The 14830-nt window shown below is 39.1% G+C and overlaps 1 protein-coding gene across 5 annotated transcripts in view; it reads left to right on the forward strand.

The window, feature by feature from the left end:
- Positions 1–14830, forward strand: part of Arhgap15 (Rho GTPase activating protein 15) — a 611414-nt gene that overhangs the window by 83287 nt on the left and 513297 nt on the right. For all 5 annotated transcript variants that reach the window (XR_004118571.1, XM_031370150.1, XM_031370149.1 and 2 more), the window contains exon 4: positions 5929–5990. Coding sequence is in view for 4 of the 5 variants with exons in the window: in XM_031370150.1 (XP_031226010.1) it covers positions 5929–5990 (62 nt within the window). In the remaining variant the exon portion in view is untranslated. The remainder of the gene's footprint in view (positions 1–5928; positions 5991–14830) is intronic.

A 14830-nucleotide genomic window follows, 5' to 3' on the forward strand; every position in this document is an offset into this window, starting at 1 on the left:
CTCTCTCTCTCTCTCTCTCTCTCTCTCTCTCTCTCTCATTTCTCTCTCTCTCTCAGACACACACACACACACACACACACACACACACTTTCATTTATAGTTCACCAAATCCAATTATTGCTGCCGTCATACATAGATGTAGAGCCAGTGGTGCATGGTCAACCTAACATGCACTATACTCCTGAGAAAATGGCTTCTTCCTCCCTTAACAACAACCAACTGTCAATTGTTTTTGGTAGGGATAGAAGCTCCTGTGCCAATCCTCTCTTGCATGCAATAATGTTGACTGGTTTGATCTTGTATATGTCTTACATAGGCAACCACAGCTCTGATAAATTCATAGATGCAATGATTCTATAATGTCCAGAAGATACTGTTTGCCAAAGTCCTCTTGACAGTCTTTTTGCCCCCTCTTACAGAACATTCTCTGAGTGTTGTTTGAAAAGTTATGAGAAAGATGTCCCATTTATGACTAAGCATGCCTCAGAACTGTCTTTTTCTGCACTTTTCTCAGTTGCAAACCTTTGTATTAACTGTTCTCCTCTGCACAAAGGCACTTCTCTGCTGAGAAATTAGAGCTTCACTAATCTACAGATATTAAAAAATGTACATAGAAGGTGTTTATCTATTTAGCAAAATAATAATGGTAGGTTTACCTTGGGTCATATGGGTTCCTGTGGTGGTTTTTATGAGAATGGCTGCATAGGTTGAGATATTTGAATGCTTGGCCCCAGTTGATGGTGCTATTTGGGGAGATGGTTCAACCTTGGAGGCAGATGTTGAGAGTGTATGACCTCACCCACTTTACCTTTGTTCTCTCTGTGTTGTGTTTGTGATTGAAGATCTCTTGCTTTCCACTGTAGCTACTAGCTGCCACATCTCCACACCACTATTGTCTCTACTTTTGGAAACATAAGCCAAACCTTCTTACCATATTCGTTCATAGTATATTATCACAGGAAAATAAGGTTCTTGACCAAGTTTACAGGAAAAGACATGAGCTTACTCCTGTAGAGTGAATCCTAAATCCAATAAGAAAAGAAACAAAACCAAAAAAGAATACAGAAAAAAAGTGGAGACATTGTAAAAGCCAAAAATAATGGATAACTTTAAGGAAGCAGACCTTTCCAGATAAAAGAGGGCTGATGCAGTACAAACTCCCAGACACTGGGGCAGTGCACACAAGACCTGCACAAGCTCAAACCAACCAATCTCAACCCAGAGGCAGGAAAGTGGGCACAGCATTAATCAAGAAATGAAGACCAGTTTCTGGCCATGAAGGGGGAGTGTGATATGAGCCACACCGCAGGACAGGCTTCATGTTCAAGAATAGTTGTCCAGCACAAAATGGACTCTAGGTCTTCATGGATTTGCTTACTTTTAGTGCGTGTGTGTGTGTGTGTGTGTATGTGTGTGTGTGTGTGTGTGTGTGTGTTGTTTGTGTGTGAGAGTGTATGTAGATTTGTGTAACTGCTTGTGAATGTGAGTATATGTCTCTTAGCTTGCTTGTAGTTATGATAAAAAACCAGAAAACACAAAATAATCAACAAAACAACAAACAAACAGAGAAAATACCCCAGGGAACCCTTCATTTATGTCACATTTACAAAGGTCCAAGTGTCAGATGCTGTCCCTCAGAGGCAGCAAGAATATGTAGTAGAGATGTTATTCACTTCATAGAGGTCCAGAAGAAGGATCAGAAAAGTAACAAGAGGGAGGCAAGTAACATACAGTCTCCACGAACTTCTCCACCCCGTCGTCTCACCCCTATCCTTCCCATCCCCTACTCCCTCCCACCCTATAGTAGGTTTTTTCTTGCTCCCTGACATTGCTCTACTTCCTTAAGCCAGGCACTGCCTTCAACAGTCCCAGCACTTCCAAAGTGTATTAAAATCTAAATTAATGTTCTAATGCCATAAGAAATGGCTGCACAGTCACACCCAGAAGTGTGCTTGAGCAGTCTCAGTCATTCCTAAATTCAACTCAACTCAGCCATCAAGATGAGCATCATGAGATACATTGAGAACAATGTCAAGAGAATGAAAGCACACAGAGAAAAAAGATAGAAATGTCTCTTTCTGAGTATAGAAGAAAAGTGAAAAGTAATTGCAGAAGGAAAGAGGAACGTTTGAGGGTATAAAATGATGGGAGAAAACATGTCTTCTTTTTTTTTCAACAGATATTTAAGTTCTTGCTCTTTTTATCAGATATTTTCTTTATTTACATTTCAAATGTTATCCCCTTTCCTGGTTTCCCCTCTGAAAACCTCCTATGCCCCCCCCCACCAACCCACCCATTCCAGCTTCCTGGCTCTGGCATTCTCCTTACACTGGGATATAGAACCTTCACAGGACTAAGGGCCTCTCTTCCCATTGATGACCTACTAGACGATCCCCTACTACATATGCAGCTGGAGCCATGGGTCCCACCATATGTATTTCTTTGGTTGGTGGTTTAGTCCCTAAGATTATCAGCAAAGCACTGTGAGCTATGAAAACCTTAGCACTTACTTTCTTATTTAATAGGAAAGCTACATCTGTTTGACAACTACAGTGGTCCAGAGTTGTAGTTCTGGAAACATCCCTTAGAAGATGGGTCAGCCGTACACATGATTCACATAGTGAGTCCTCTTTCAGAAGGGCCATCCGAGTTTCACATTGAAGCTTGTCTCAGGTTTATTTGATAAAAAAGAAATCCAAATTGCCAATAGCATCAGTGTTTATAAAGATCCATCAGTGCTTCCTCAAAGAATACAAAGGGGCAGGGGGATATTCTGATTTTCACTACTTAAGTCACTGACTTTCTTATCAGACAACTTACAAAGCTAAATATGACTTCAGTGCTCATCAATAAAAACAGATGAAGAACCAAGGAGAGACAATAAAAATGTCTATACATCGGTGGAGCAAATGTAAAGCAAAACTGTCCAGTGGACCACTATAGATCCATGAAACCTATTGTGGGCATTTGTGTTGACTAATTTCTCTGTATGAGAAATTATAGGCTTATGTTTGTTATACTTGTGACCATTAATCGAAAGTTTTCTTCTCTTCTGCCTGTCTGTGTTTATAACAGGTTTATAAACAGGTATGATCTTGAACTTCCAGTGCCATTCATACTCCTCAGCCGTGTCCCGGCACACAGGATGCTATGGAAGCACTTCCTCAGTGCTGGCAGACTGCCTGGCATCCAGCCTGGACAAATTGCTGATCTTTCCTACCACGCAATGTTAAATAGGGATTCTAGCCGACATTGAAAAAATAGCTCCAAAAGCTACATTTAGCATCTAAAGACTGGCTGATATTTCTTTAAGTATATATGGTTAGGTGGCTTCTATTCCTTTAATGAATTTCAGTTTGGCCTACAATCTGGCATGGGAGAAATCTAAACTTAAATTTAAAGCCTATATATAACTGTGTAAAACATTAAAGACTAGACAACCTGTTGTCTGAACTATAAAATGAAATTTACAGATCATTGTTCCTTCAGACCATGGGACTAAGAAAACAATAAGATACCAATATAAATTCAGATGTACAATGCATAGCAATCTTCTGCTTACACTAGTACCTTCTCCGGCCCAGCCCAAGCCCCTCAGAATGACTGCTTCCTGGTATGTAGTACACTGAGAAATTTAGGTATATGATGGAAATGCCTTAAATAGTCACGTAATTAAGTTTACCTTTTGGAAACTTTTCTTGTCATTGTGGCACCTGAACATGGCAGACTGTTTAGTGCATGAAATAAATTGGAATTTATTGGTTCAGTGTGAAGTCTGAGCAGAGTCTCAGAGGTGTAGAAGAGTTGAATCGGTTTACTTTAAAGAAGGGATGTCTTGATGTGTACCCCTAGGGGTTAAACTGAAGTAAGATCAGACCTGTCTTGTTACTCTTTCAACTCTTGTGCATGTATAGTGGCTGATATTTGAGAGAATGGAGTGATTAATTGAAAATTTGCTGAGGGAATGTAAGTGTGCATCAATTATGGAAGAGAAACAGTATAGAGAGGAACAGCTCATCCCAGAGGAAGCAGGAACATGTATGGGAGAAGAGGTGGTGGGGGAAAGAGTTAAGACATGGCTGTAAAGCTCAAGCAGATACATGTCACACATTTAGATTATAAGTGTGTATGCACATTATACTCTTAGATAAGAAGTACAGCTACTGTTCAGAGTGGTACTAAATGAATTAAAAGCAGAGAATACTACAAAGTTATAGTTTTAGGGGTTTCTTTCTATGGGGTAGAAGGCATGTTGGGATTCATAGGGTAAAAAAATTCTCTGGTACCCAAGAGATGGACAATATACATAGAATAAGGAAATGGGCACAGTACATGCATAGATGCAACTAAATGTAACACTGTATAAAAACACTATGAATACCATAGTTCTAAAGATCAACCTTGAAATTGAGACTTGTAGCAAACAAACTGAAGGAAGAGACATCTTCTAAACCTATGTGGGAAAAAAACATTTTGCCACCATTGTCATTATCCTAACAGTTTTCAACAGTTTATTCATTACAAATGCATTTAGCAAATGTAATTTGAAAGGTAAATACTTTCCAATGCATTAGGAATAGAACAATACAGGGGCCAGGGAAAGATCACATGTGCATCATCTATAGCAGAGCAAATCTTACCAGGGGGAATTCTCTGTGGTACTCACTACCCCACAGTGTCTCTTCCTCTTACCAGAGTATAGTCTTGACTTTTACAATTCTCTGTAAAAAGTTTAAATAACATTCACATATCCCTTCACTTATGCATTTATTCATACCATCCAATTAGTGTGTCTCTGGGTTCCCACAGCATATGAATGGGACAATCCTTGCCTTCAGTGGACTCAGAGCACAGGTGTAGTAAACAATCCAGCCATTACAAAGTCATCTGAGTGTGTTAGCAGAGAGATAAGGAAATACTGGAGTGGAAATTGGGAGTTGGGTGCCTCAAAGACAATCCAAAAAAAGATGGAAAGGCCATCAGACAAAAGCCACACAGCTTGAATTTAAAGCAGGTTAAAGTTATATTTTGTATATATAGGCATTTTTTAGATGAAGATATAATGGGTGGAATATTATGTCTAGGAGTATGGATCACACTGATAGCACTGTGGAAATACAGCACCCTCAGATGTGAGACATGGAACATGAGGGAAGCATGCTGCTGCTTTTAAAGGTAGCACAGGCCAAGAACTGGAATGGGGTGACCCAGAAGTCAGGAAGGGCACAAATAGACCAGCATTAAACTGAAACCACTATATTGACTTTGCTGGGAATCAACATGCTATCATTTGCATTTGTGTGTATCTTGGCTGAAACTTACTGAACACCTCTGCTGTGTTATCATAAATTGTTTCTTAGCCTTTAGGAAGTTTGAAACTGTAAGGAAAGCCAACAGTACAAACTGGCAAAGGAAAGCATTTATATAGATAGCTGAGGCTACATTGTTGTCTCTGGCTAACAGAACAAAATGCACAAAATGTTGCCATTGTAATGTTTTCCCATGATTCATCAGGCTCAGTTTCTTGTTCCATTTCCTTTGTCCCTGGCCTTGACAGGTGTATGGGGAGGGTGCAAAGGAAGAGCTTTCCTGGTAAGATTTAAGAAGGGTTTGCATTTCTTTGTTTTATCATTGAAGTCAATGTTTTAAGCAAGTGACTTGCTGACATGTAAGGGTGAGCAAACGGTGCTGTATCACTATCAAATGATCCATTCACATACATCTTCCCAATCTATCTTTTGATATGTAAAGCTTGGAAAGACTTTGATCTTATACGAACTTCCCATAAGTCTTGTATGCATTATTAATAAAGCTCTGTGACTGGAAGCTTCTGTCATTGCAATGATTCTTGCTTAGAAAGCTTGGGTTCATTCATACCGAAGTGCATAAGAGTTTGTCACCATTTTAACATACACATTCTTCTTGCAGATGGTTGAAAAAGAAGGGTATCTTCAAAAAGCCAAGATTGCAGATGGAGGAAAGAAACTAAGGTAATGAAAGTTCTTCAACTCTCTGTTACATAACTACACAGTCTCCCACTTCCTAAGTTTGTGTCAGTGCTTTTGTCTGAGAAGCAAGGCCATCCAGACCTAACTAGAACAGTCCCTTCTGTTACCATTGTTGACACCCTTATTGGTAAAATAATTATACTTTTCAAAGAAAGACACTGCATTCTATACTGTTGCCCAGAATGTAAAAGTGGCTGATGTCTCGTCTCTTAGGACTAGAAATCTTTAAAACATAAAAAGGGAAACATGATTTCTGGATCAACAGATTGGGTTGTTGAATGAATTCATTTGCAGCATATAAAGATCACTATGCAATAGCCATGGAAGTTTTTTTTTTTTTGAAGGATGGAAGATTTGAACCATATTTGTAGTTCAAAATAAAATCATTTAGAAAAAGAAAAGAAAAAGAAAATCATGAACAGAGTGTGGCAAAGGAAATTTTAAAATGATTAAAAAAAACCTTCCCTGGGGTGGGGGACAGGAACAGCAGATATGTTCAAGAAAGAAGAACAAGTCGTTGGGTCAAGAAAGATACTAGCTATGTTGTTTATATGAAGGATTTAAAATAGTCATGTCTGTTTTAGAATTTTTGCTAATACATCAAATATATTCTATATTTAGATTTATAGTATGGAATATGCAAGCAAATAAGGTGCATGGAAGTACTCAAAGTAAAAACAAACACATTTCCTTGTGAGTGTATGAGTATTAGAACTAAGTAGAATAATTAGCTACTCAATGGAACGATACTTAATTGAATTATACATTATGTTAATAGAAATATATTCTGGCTCACATCAGAGAATAAAATATGCTTTGGCTTGATGGCTATCATGGACAGTGTCTATATTTATTTCAAAGAAGGAAAATTGAAGTGTCACTCATAATTCCAATACTTACAATAGCTCTTCTAATATTTAATAGCAAATAGACCTAGCATCTTCCCAAAGACTGTTTCTTGTCAGTAGCCTAGCAGTCAACCTCCCTCCAAAGTGCCAGAGGGGGATAAGATCAAATGCATAGCAGCCTGGCCTTCTCTAGCTCCAGACAACCCTCAGCCAGGCTTTCACAGAGCAACAGGTGAGAATAATTGACTGAGCAGCTCAGCCTCCATGCCCTTCTCTTCCATAGACCACATCCCACAGTCATCAACTCAGGGGTGTGGAGGGTGCAGCAGTACCACAGTCAGGATGAGTAAACCAGGACCCTTTCTTACCTGACCAACCACATGACCTCCTACCCCTTAATCCCACTCAAGACATTCCAGCTGAATATGTTCTTCGTTGGGTTTGAGGCGGCCAGATATGATAGTATTAGCCAGTGTTACTCTCCAGCCTCACAGAAAACAGGAAGGCCATGAAAAGAAAGTGAAGTCCTTCGGCTGTGGCTCTCTCAACCCCTCCATCTGTACGCCATTGGCCAACCTAGAAGGAAGGGTCTAAAGCATGCTGAGAAAGAGTAGCCCCTTTCCGTGCCTACTCTCAGGAACACAATGCACGTTGGCTCAGTGTATGTACCACAGTGTGCTTTTGGTTTGCATAAAAACATACTGAACTTGTGTACACTGTCTTGATTGAAGCTTAAATTCATAGAAGCTTCTGCATTGGTTTGTATTCTATGTTATTGGTTGTCAGTTTGCATGCCATGCATCCCTCAGAATGTCTCATTTAAAGTTCCGGAAATTTTAGTGCTTGATTTAGGATTCTCAGGTGCAGTGAATTGAATTGGTGATATCCTTCAGTTGCTGCCCTGCAATTTTATCATCTTGGGCAAAACTCTTGGGTGGTTCTACTTGATATTCTCTTCTACTTCACTATCAATCTCCTGTGTATATGTGCTCTAACTAGTCTTCAAATCCCCTACGCACACACCTATTTCGTTTTATGTATGGTACTCAGGATAAATCAACAAAATATTTGTTTGTAATAATGTGTGTATTAATGTGTTCTATATTGTAAAAACAGCTTTGTATTCAAAACCCCTTGTTTCTTGCTGTGTTCATTCAATATTAGTACACAAATATTTGTTGTGGTGCCACAGTCAAAGACCATTTCCTTCCAGGTGTTGCCTGCCTGCTACTATGTATCTGTACGAAATTTTATTTTCACAAATCTACTAGGCACAAACTCCTCTAAGATATCTTTAACTTTTTCAAAACCTAAAACATTGCAAGAAATCACACATAATTGTTTCTTTGGACTCGGTTAGAATCTCCCTGGGAGGTGTACCCACCAGTTAAGGTTGCTCGAGCATCAGCTTTGTCCCATTGCAGTGCTCTCTTGAATGACTGCAGCATCCCACACAAGTTTATTCTGCACTGCCAAAGGGATTCCTTTTCTCTATAATCCCATCCAGGAGTCTACTTTTTGTTTGTTTGTTTGTTTTTGGAGACAGGGTTTCTCTGTGTAGCCCTGGCTGTCCTGGAACTCACTCTGTAGACCAGGTTGGCCTCAAACTCAGAAATCCACTTGAGTCTACTTTAAATATTGTCAAATATCTGGCCACAACATATTTCCTCAATGCTGCTTCCCTCCCCATTTAACTGATTGGTATTGCAGTTGGGTATAACTCTAATTATTCATCTAGAGTCACTCAAATTATGCATTTCAAGAATTGCTTATTGATGAGCTTTTATTGAGTGTGTTACCTTCTTATTGTTTGAGAGAATGTATATGTTACAATATATTATATAGGCAATTGTTAGTTTTAGACATGATACATATCTTCTCTTAACTTCTGGAGTTTGTTTTTACATTTAATAGAGATGTATTCAAGTTGAACATGTTAAATGTAATAGTCACCATTTTTCATATACTTGCTATCATTTCCTGTTTATGTGTGATAATATGGCAAATAATTTTGACTCTCATTTTTATTTAAGTTTAACTTGCATCAAGTGTTATGCTAAAAGTATTATAACTGTAGTACTCATCATAATTATTACCATTTAAAAATATATTCTAAAGTTTAATTCTAAGCCTAGATGACCTTTTCACATTGCATGTATGCTACAGAATGAAATGGGCTGCAGAACTAAGGCAACAGATAACATTGTTTCCTGCACAGGAACCTATGCTCCAATCCCCCTCAGGAAAAGGGTTGCCGAGATAGAAACAGATGTCTATGAGGAGCTCACTACCTGGCAGCTTAGCTACAACAAAATAGAGAACTATATAAGACAATTAACATCCTCTTCTGGCCTCCATGCCAGCGCACACAGGAGTACGTACCACATACACACACACACACACACACACACACACACACACACACACACACACACACATATGCACACTCACACATATGTACACTCTCATGCACACACAAATGTGTACACATATTACACCACACACATGAGTGTAAGCATACCCCACCCTACACCCACACATTAAAGAAAAGAACCTTGGTACTCTTTTTGTTGTTGTTGTTTTTCGAGACAGGGTTTCTCTGTGTAGCCCTGGCTGTCCTGGAACTCACTCTGTAGACCAGGCTGGCCTCAAACTCAGAAATCCATCTGCCTCTGCCCCCCAACTGCTGGGATTAAAGGCGTGTGCCACCACTGCCTGGCAACCTTGGTACTCTTACTATACATTGCTATTGCTTGCCCACAGTCTATATTTTTATCAGCAGCAACAAAAGGGTCAGTTTGGTCACAGCCTTGAAAAATTATGGCAGTTTTATCCCATGGATAACTTAATAATTATTAAATGATGTCATCTAGTTATCATAATTTCTATTGCTTGCATGAGATTTTTCTATGGACTGTTCCCCATTTATGAAGGATCTTATATAATTTTAATAAAATTTAATGAACTAATAAGTAGTATTAATAAATGATTATTCTGCCAAGCACATAGTTGATTGTGATAGTAGTGACACTTAAGTCATATTAGGTTAAAGGCTTCATGGTGATTTCCTGTTTTTCAAATGTAAAGACCATTAACTTCCTAACTGCCCCTTTCTCCAGAGTCTTACTGATTACACAGCATCTAACCCTGGCTTGACTGAAGCATAGATGTTTGCTTCTTCTTCTTGTTCTTGTTCTTCTTGTTCTTCTTGTTCTTGTTCTTCTTGTTCTTGTTCTTGTTCTTGTTCTTGTTCTTGTTCTTGTTCTTGTTCTTGTTCTTGTTCTTGTTCTTCTTCTTCTTCTTCTTCTTCTTCTTCTTCTTCTTCTTCTTCTTCTTCTTCTTCTTCTTCTTCTCCTTCTTCTTCTTCTTCCTACTACTACTACTACTACTAATCATTTTATTCACTTACATTTCAAATGATATCCCCCTTTCTGGTTACCCCTCCACAAACCTCCCATCCTATCCCCTCTCTCTCCCATCCCCTTTGCCTCTATGAGGGTTATCTTTTACCCACTCACCTACTCCCTCCTCACCACTCTAGCATCCCCCTATGCTGGGGCATCAAGTCTTCACAGTTTCAAGGACTTTCCCTCCTGTTGATGTCAAATAAGGCTACCCTCTGCTACATGTATCTGGAGCCATTTGTCCCACCATGTATACTCTTTTGTTGGTGGTTTAGTCCCTAGGAGCTCTGGGTGATTTAGTTAGTAGTATTGTTCTTCCTATGGGGCTGCAATCCCCTTCAGCTCCTTCAGTCCTTCCCCTAGCTCTTCCATTGGGGTCCCCAGGCTCAGTCCAATGGTTGACTGTGAGTATCTATATCTGTATTGGTCAGGTGCTGGTGGAACCTTTCATGGAACAGCCATACCCAGCTCCTATCAGCAGGTGCTTTTTGTTATCAACAATAATGTCTGGGTTTGGTGTCTGCAGATGGGATGGATCCCTAGGTGGAATGGTTTTTGGGTGACCTTTCCTTCCTTCTTTGTTTCATTTTTTGTCCTTTGGACAGGAACATTTCTGGCTTAAAAATTTTGAGATGAGTAACTGGCTCCATTCCTCAACTGGGAGCTGTGCCTATCTGCTGGAGGTGGTCTCTACAGGTTCTATCTCCCCTTTGTTGTGTATTTCAGCTAAAGTCATCCCCGTTGGGTCCTGGGAGCCTCTTGCTTTCCCGGTGTCTGGGACTTTCTAGTGAGAGGCCAAGAAGGAAGAACTGTTTTTCTGTTTCTTGCCACACTTGATCCCAAGACATTCAACTACCATTTAATAAATATCACTTTTGGAAATTCAGCAAAATTTTCTCTGTATAGAGCCATGATGTGTCATCTACATCTGACATTGCTCCTTATTTTGATCTTGTCTTTCTTACCTTATTTATTTGTCTCAGTTTCTGTCAAGTGCTGTATTTTTCTGTAAGGAAAAAAGTATTACTCATGTGCATAGGATAAGGTGGCAGGAGGGAGAAGCTTTTGGCTTAATCTTACATTCATAAAGGGCCCCAAACTTAGCCTTATTTTGAAATGAGGTTATACACATTTCCCTTGTGATATACTGACAGGCTTGAAAGCAGAATTCATTCGGCATTCAACTTTAATTTTTAATTATGAACCTTGAAATTATGCCTCAGCTTTTCTGATGAATCTCAGGAACCTTTTTATTTGGGGAATTTCATACTCAAAGCTGTAAGGATCCCTGGCTTTTCTGAAGCCCCATAATGATTTAGTAATAGTTTTTTGGGGGGAGAGGTTGTTTTGTTCAATTGTTATGTTTTGTTTTTCTAGTTCCTAGAACTTAATTCTACAAAAGGCACCTGCCCATGTGCTTATATGAGTTCAACATTTCACACATTTCAGAATGCACTTCCTTCCTTTTTTGGTCCCTCTGTGACTCTGTACATCTCCTCACATTTAGATCTCACTTTGCTCTCCTCTTCTGAAGCACACAGAAATACTTGTGAGAATATGGATGGCAAATGAGCATGAAAATAAACCTGAAAACGGTTGCCATGTTCACAGGCTCAGGGCACTTAGACTGTGGTTGCATGTGTGTGCCTGTGTGCACCTCTGTGCTGATATTGTCATCAGTATCTCTCTCTTTTCTTTCTTTCTTCCATTCTTTCCTTCTTTCTTCATCCTTTCTTTCCTTATTCATCCTTTCTTTCCTTCTTCATCCTTTCTTTCATTCTGAATATATACTAAATTGTTCTCCAATGTGAACTTAATAATTTCCTAAGATACATGTTTTCTTACAGCTTGATTTGTATCCTCTTGTGCAAAGAACAGAAGGAAGGAAGAAGGGAATAAAGAAAGAAAGAAAGAAAGAAAGAAAGAAAGAAAGAAAGAAAGAGAGAAAGAAAGAGTTAAAATTCTTCTCAATGTCTTTGACACTTTCTGTTCAGAGTATCAATAAATCAACACAAACCTAACCTGTCTCTTTCTATCTTCTTCTGTTTCTCTCTATCTCTCTGTCTCTCTCTCCCTCCCTCCAATTCTCCTTTCCTATTCTTGCAAGACTAAAAGAAATGTATATTTTACACGTAGTCTCTCATTGGTTCACCTTTTTAGTACATTATAGAGGCTTAAAATATGAGAGAGGAGAGAGAAGCTCTCAAAGCTGCTGGTCTAAGAATTTAGAGGGTTTTATGGTAAATCACTCAGAGGCACATGGATAAATTACCAGCTCAGAATCAAATCAACTCCATAGTAAGGAAACCAGGTACCAGACGCAAGTGACCCAAAGAGAGTCAGAAGTTGATGAGGTCATCTTAAAATAAGTTCTTCTGGGTTTGTTAACTTTTTGTGTAAAGAACATGGGGCAGAGGTCAAGACCTAAAGCTGTGATGTTGGAGGCCCTAGATCCTTAGAAGCTGATGACTATTTCAAGGGTCATTTCCATCCTCCAGCCAAGAAGGTACATGCTGCTGTTATTCTGTGCTGCCATCCGGTGTCCATTTGGTAGAATGTCAAGCTGTTGTCTGTGTCAGGGACTTTTATTTTGGTTTTGCTTGGTTTCACGTTCCTCCATTTTTTCCACCTTACAACTCACAACTTGCTTTTAGTAAGTTATGTGAAGTATTCCACTTGCCTAAAATACCTTGGTAATTGCCTGTATCAAAATCTGTTGCTCTGATAAAAATTGAGGTCTGGCTTTAGAATTATAGTTAGAAATTTTCATCCTATTAGATGGCCTGTGCTTTGTCAAAATGTAAAACATGTTTTCATTTCTTGTCCATGAATCTATTTTGTACACTGAAATACTAGCTGTGATTCTTCGCTGACTTCCTGGAAGTCTGGGTGGGGACCTGCTCAACCAGTGGTTACTGATTTCTTATTTCCTAAGCTACATGCTTTCTTACAGCTTAAATGTTTGTCCTCTTGTGAAAAAAAAGGAAAGAAGGAAGGAAGGAAGGAAGGAAGGAAGGAAGGAAGGAAGGAATAGAGAAAGGAGGGGAGGGAGGGAAGGAGAAAGGAAGGAAAGGTGAACGGAAGGAAGGACAAAGGAAGGACTCATGGAAGGGTTAAAACTGTTCTACATGTCCCAATGTTATTATGACAACAGAGGCTTTAGCTGCTCCCCACTGGTGTAGGAACACACGTGCTCTGCAGAAAGTGGTACAGAAGGCTGGAATCACCAATGCAGGCAGCTCTGCTTCTATGAGAAATAGGTCTAATGCTTTTCCAAGACCACATTTTCTCCTTCTAATTCCTGCCATGAGGATTGGCATACAGTATGCATAAGTGGAAGGTGCATGATCCTGCTCCAAAGACAGCTGATCCTTCAGAAGGGGGCTGGGCTTCGGAGGTAAATTCCTAAATCTTTCCTGCATGACTGTGTGCCCTTAGGTAGGACACAGTCTCAGTAAGCTTCATTTTTCTCCTCAGGTATACTGACATCTCAATCAGCTTGAAGAGCTACTAAGAGGAACGGATTCTTTCTAGTCTTTAGCTGTCTTCTAGTCAGTGATATAAATCTTTGAGATCTGTCTTACTTTACCTTTATCTTTTACTTACTATCATTAATTTTCTAGTCTGCTCTTAGAATTGTGTAGCATAAAGAATGTGGTGACATTATTGGCTAAACTGTTAGAATACAGGATGTTTGGGAAATGCCAGTTGGCATTCTGTGTACCAAGTGGGAGTCAAAGCAATACTATAGCTTCTAGTATTAACAGGTTTCAGAAGGAGAGAAGAAACTCAACTATCTACTTGGGGGCTGGTAAGATGATCAATCATCTTCAAAAGGATAAGGAAATGTAGTAAAAAAGCTCAAATGAATGACTTGTTCTCACAAACTATAAATGATTTTAATAAATTGAAGTCAGCCAAGATTATGTTGTCAACATTGATGATATCCTCAGTCAAGTTAGCAATGTTTAGATCTTTTTTTCATAAGAAAAATACAGCATAAGGGCATAGATTACATATATGACAAGGTCTGCTTTCAGGGAAGTTGGATTTAACCCTTAATTCCCATGTGGTCTTAAGTAGGTTATCTAATAAACTCTGAGACTAGTTTTTTGTAGAGTACATAGGAATGTCAATAGCTCTGTTGTTTTTTTCTAAGAGTGTAAACTTTAGCTAGCCTATTAAATTTTTACTAACTGCTCAAAGTAATTATGTCACTGATATTTTTTTAAAGATATCATGGGAAAAAAATGAAGTAAAAAGAGTCTTAAAGGTATCTACTGCCTTTTGTTATTTCTTTTGACATGAAATGATTTTCAAGCTGAAGCGTTTAGCTTTCCTCTTCATTCTGATGCAATAAAGATGATTAAGATTGACAAAGCCAAACTATCATAGCACCAGACGTAGGTATTGCAGGTGGTCACATGATTAAGTTTCCCAGGTCTTTGTCCTTAGGCACCTGTGCTTGTCCTTCTAGTTTACCTAGCAGGAATACATTGAAAGTCCTACAACAGAAGGATGACGTAACTGGAATTTATGGACTTCCTGCCTAACCCGCTCCAGTTAGAAG

Source organism: Mastomys coucha, unplaced genomic scaffold, assembly GCF_008632895.1.
Source record: "Mastomys coucha isolate ucsf_1 unplaced genomic scaffold, UCSF_Mcou_1 pScaffold15, whole genome shotgun sequence".
Taxonomy (NCBI): Eukaryota; Metazoa; Chordata; class Mammalia; order Rodentia; family Muridae; genus Mastomys; species Mastomys coucha.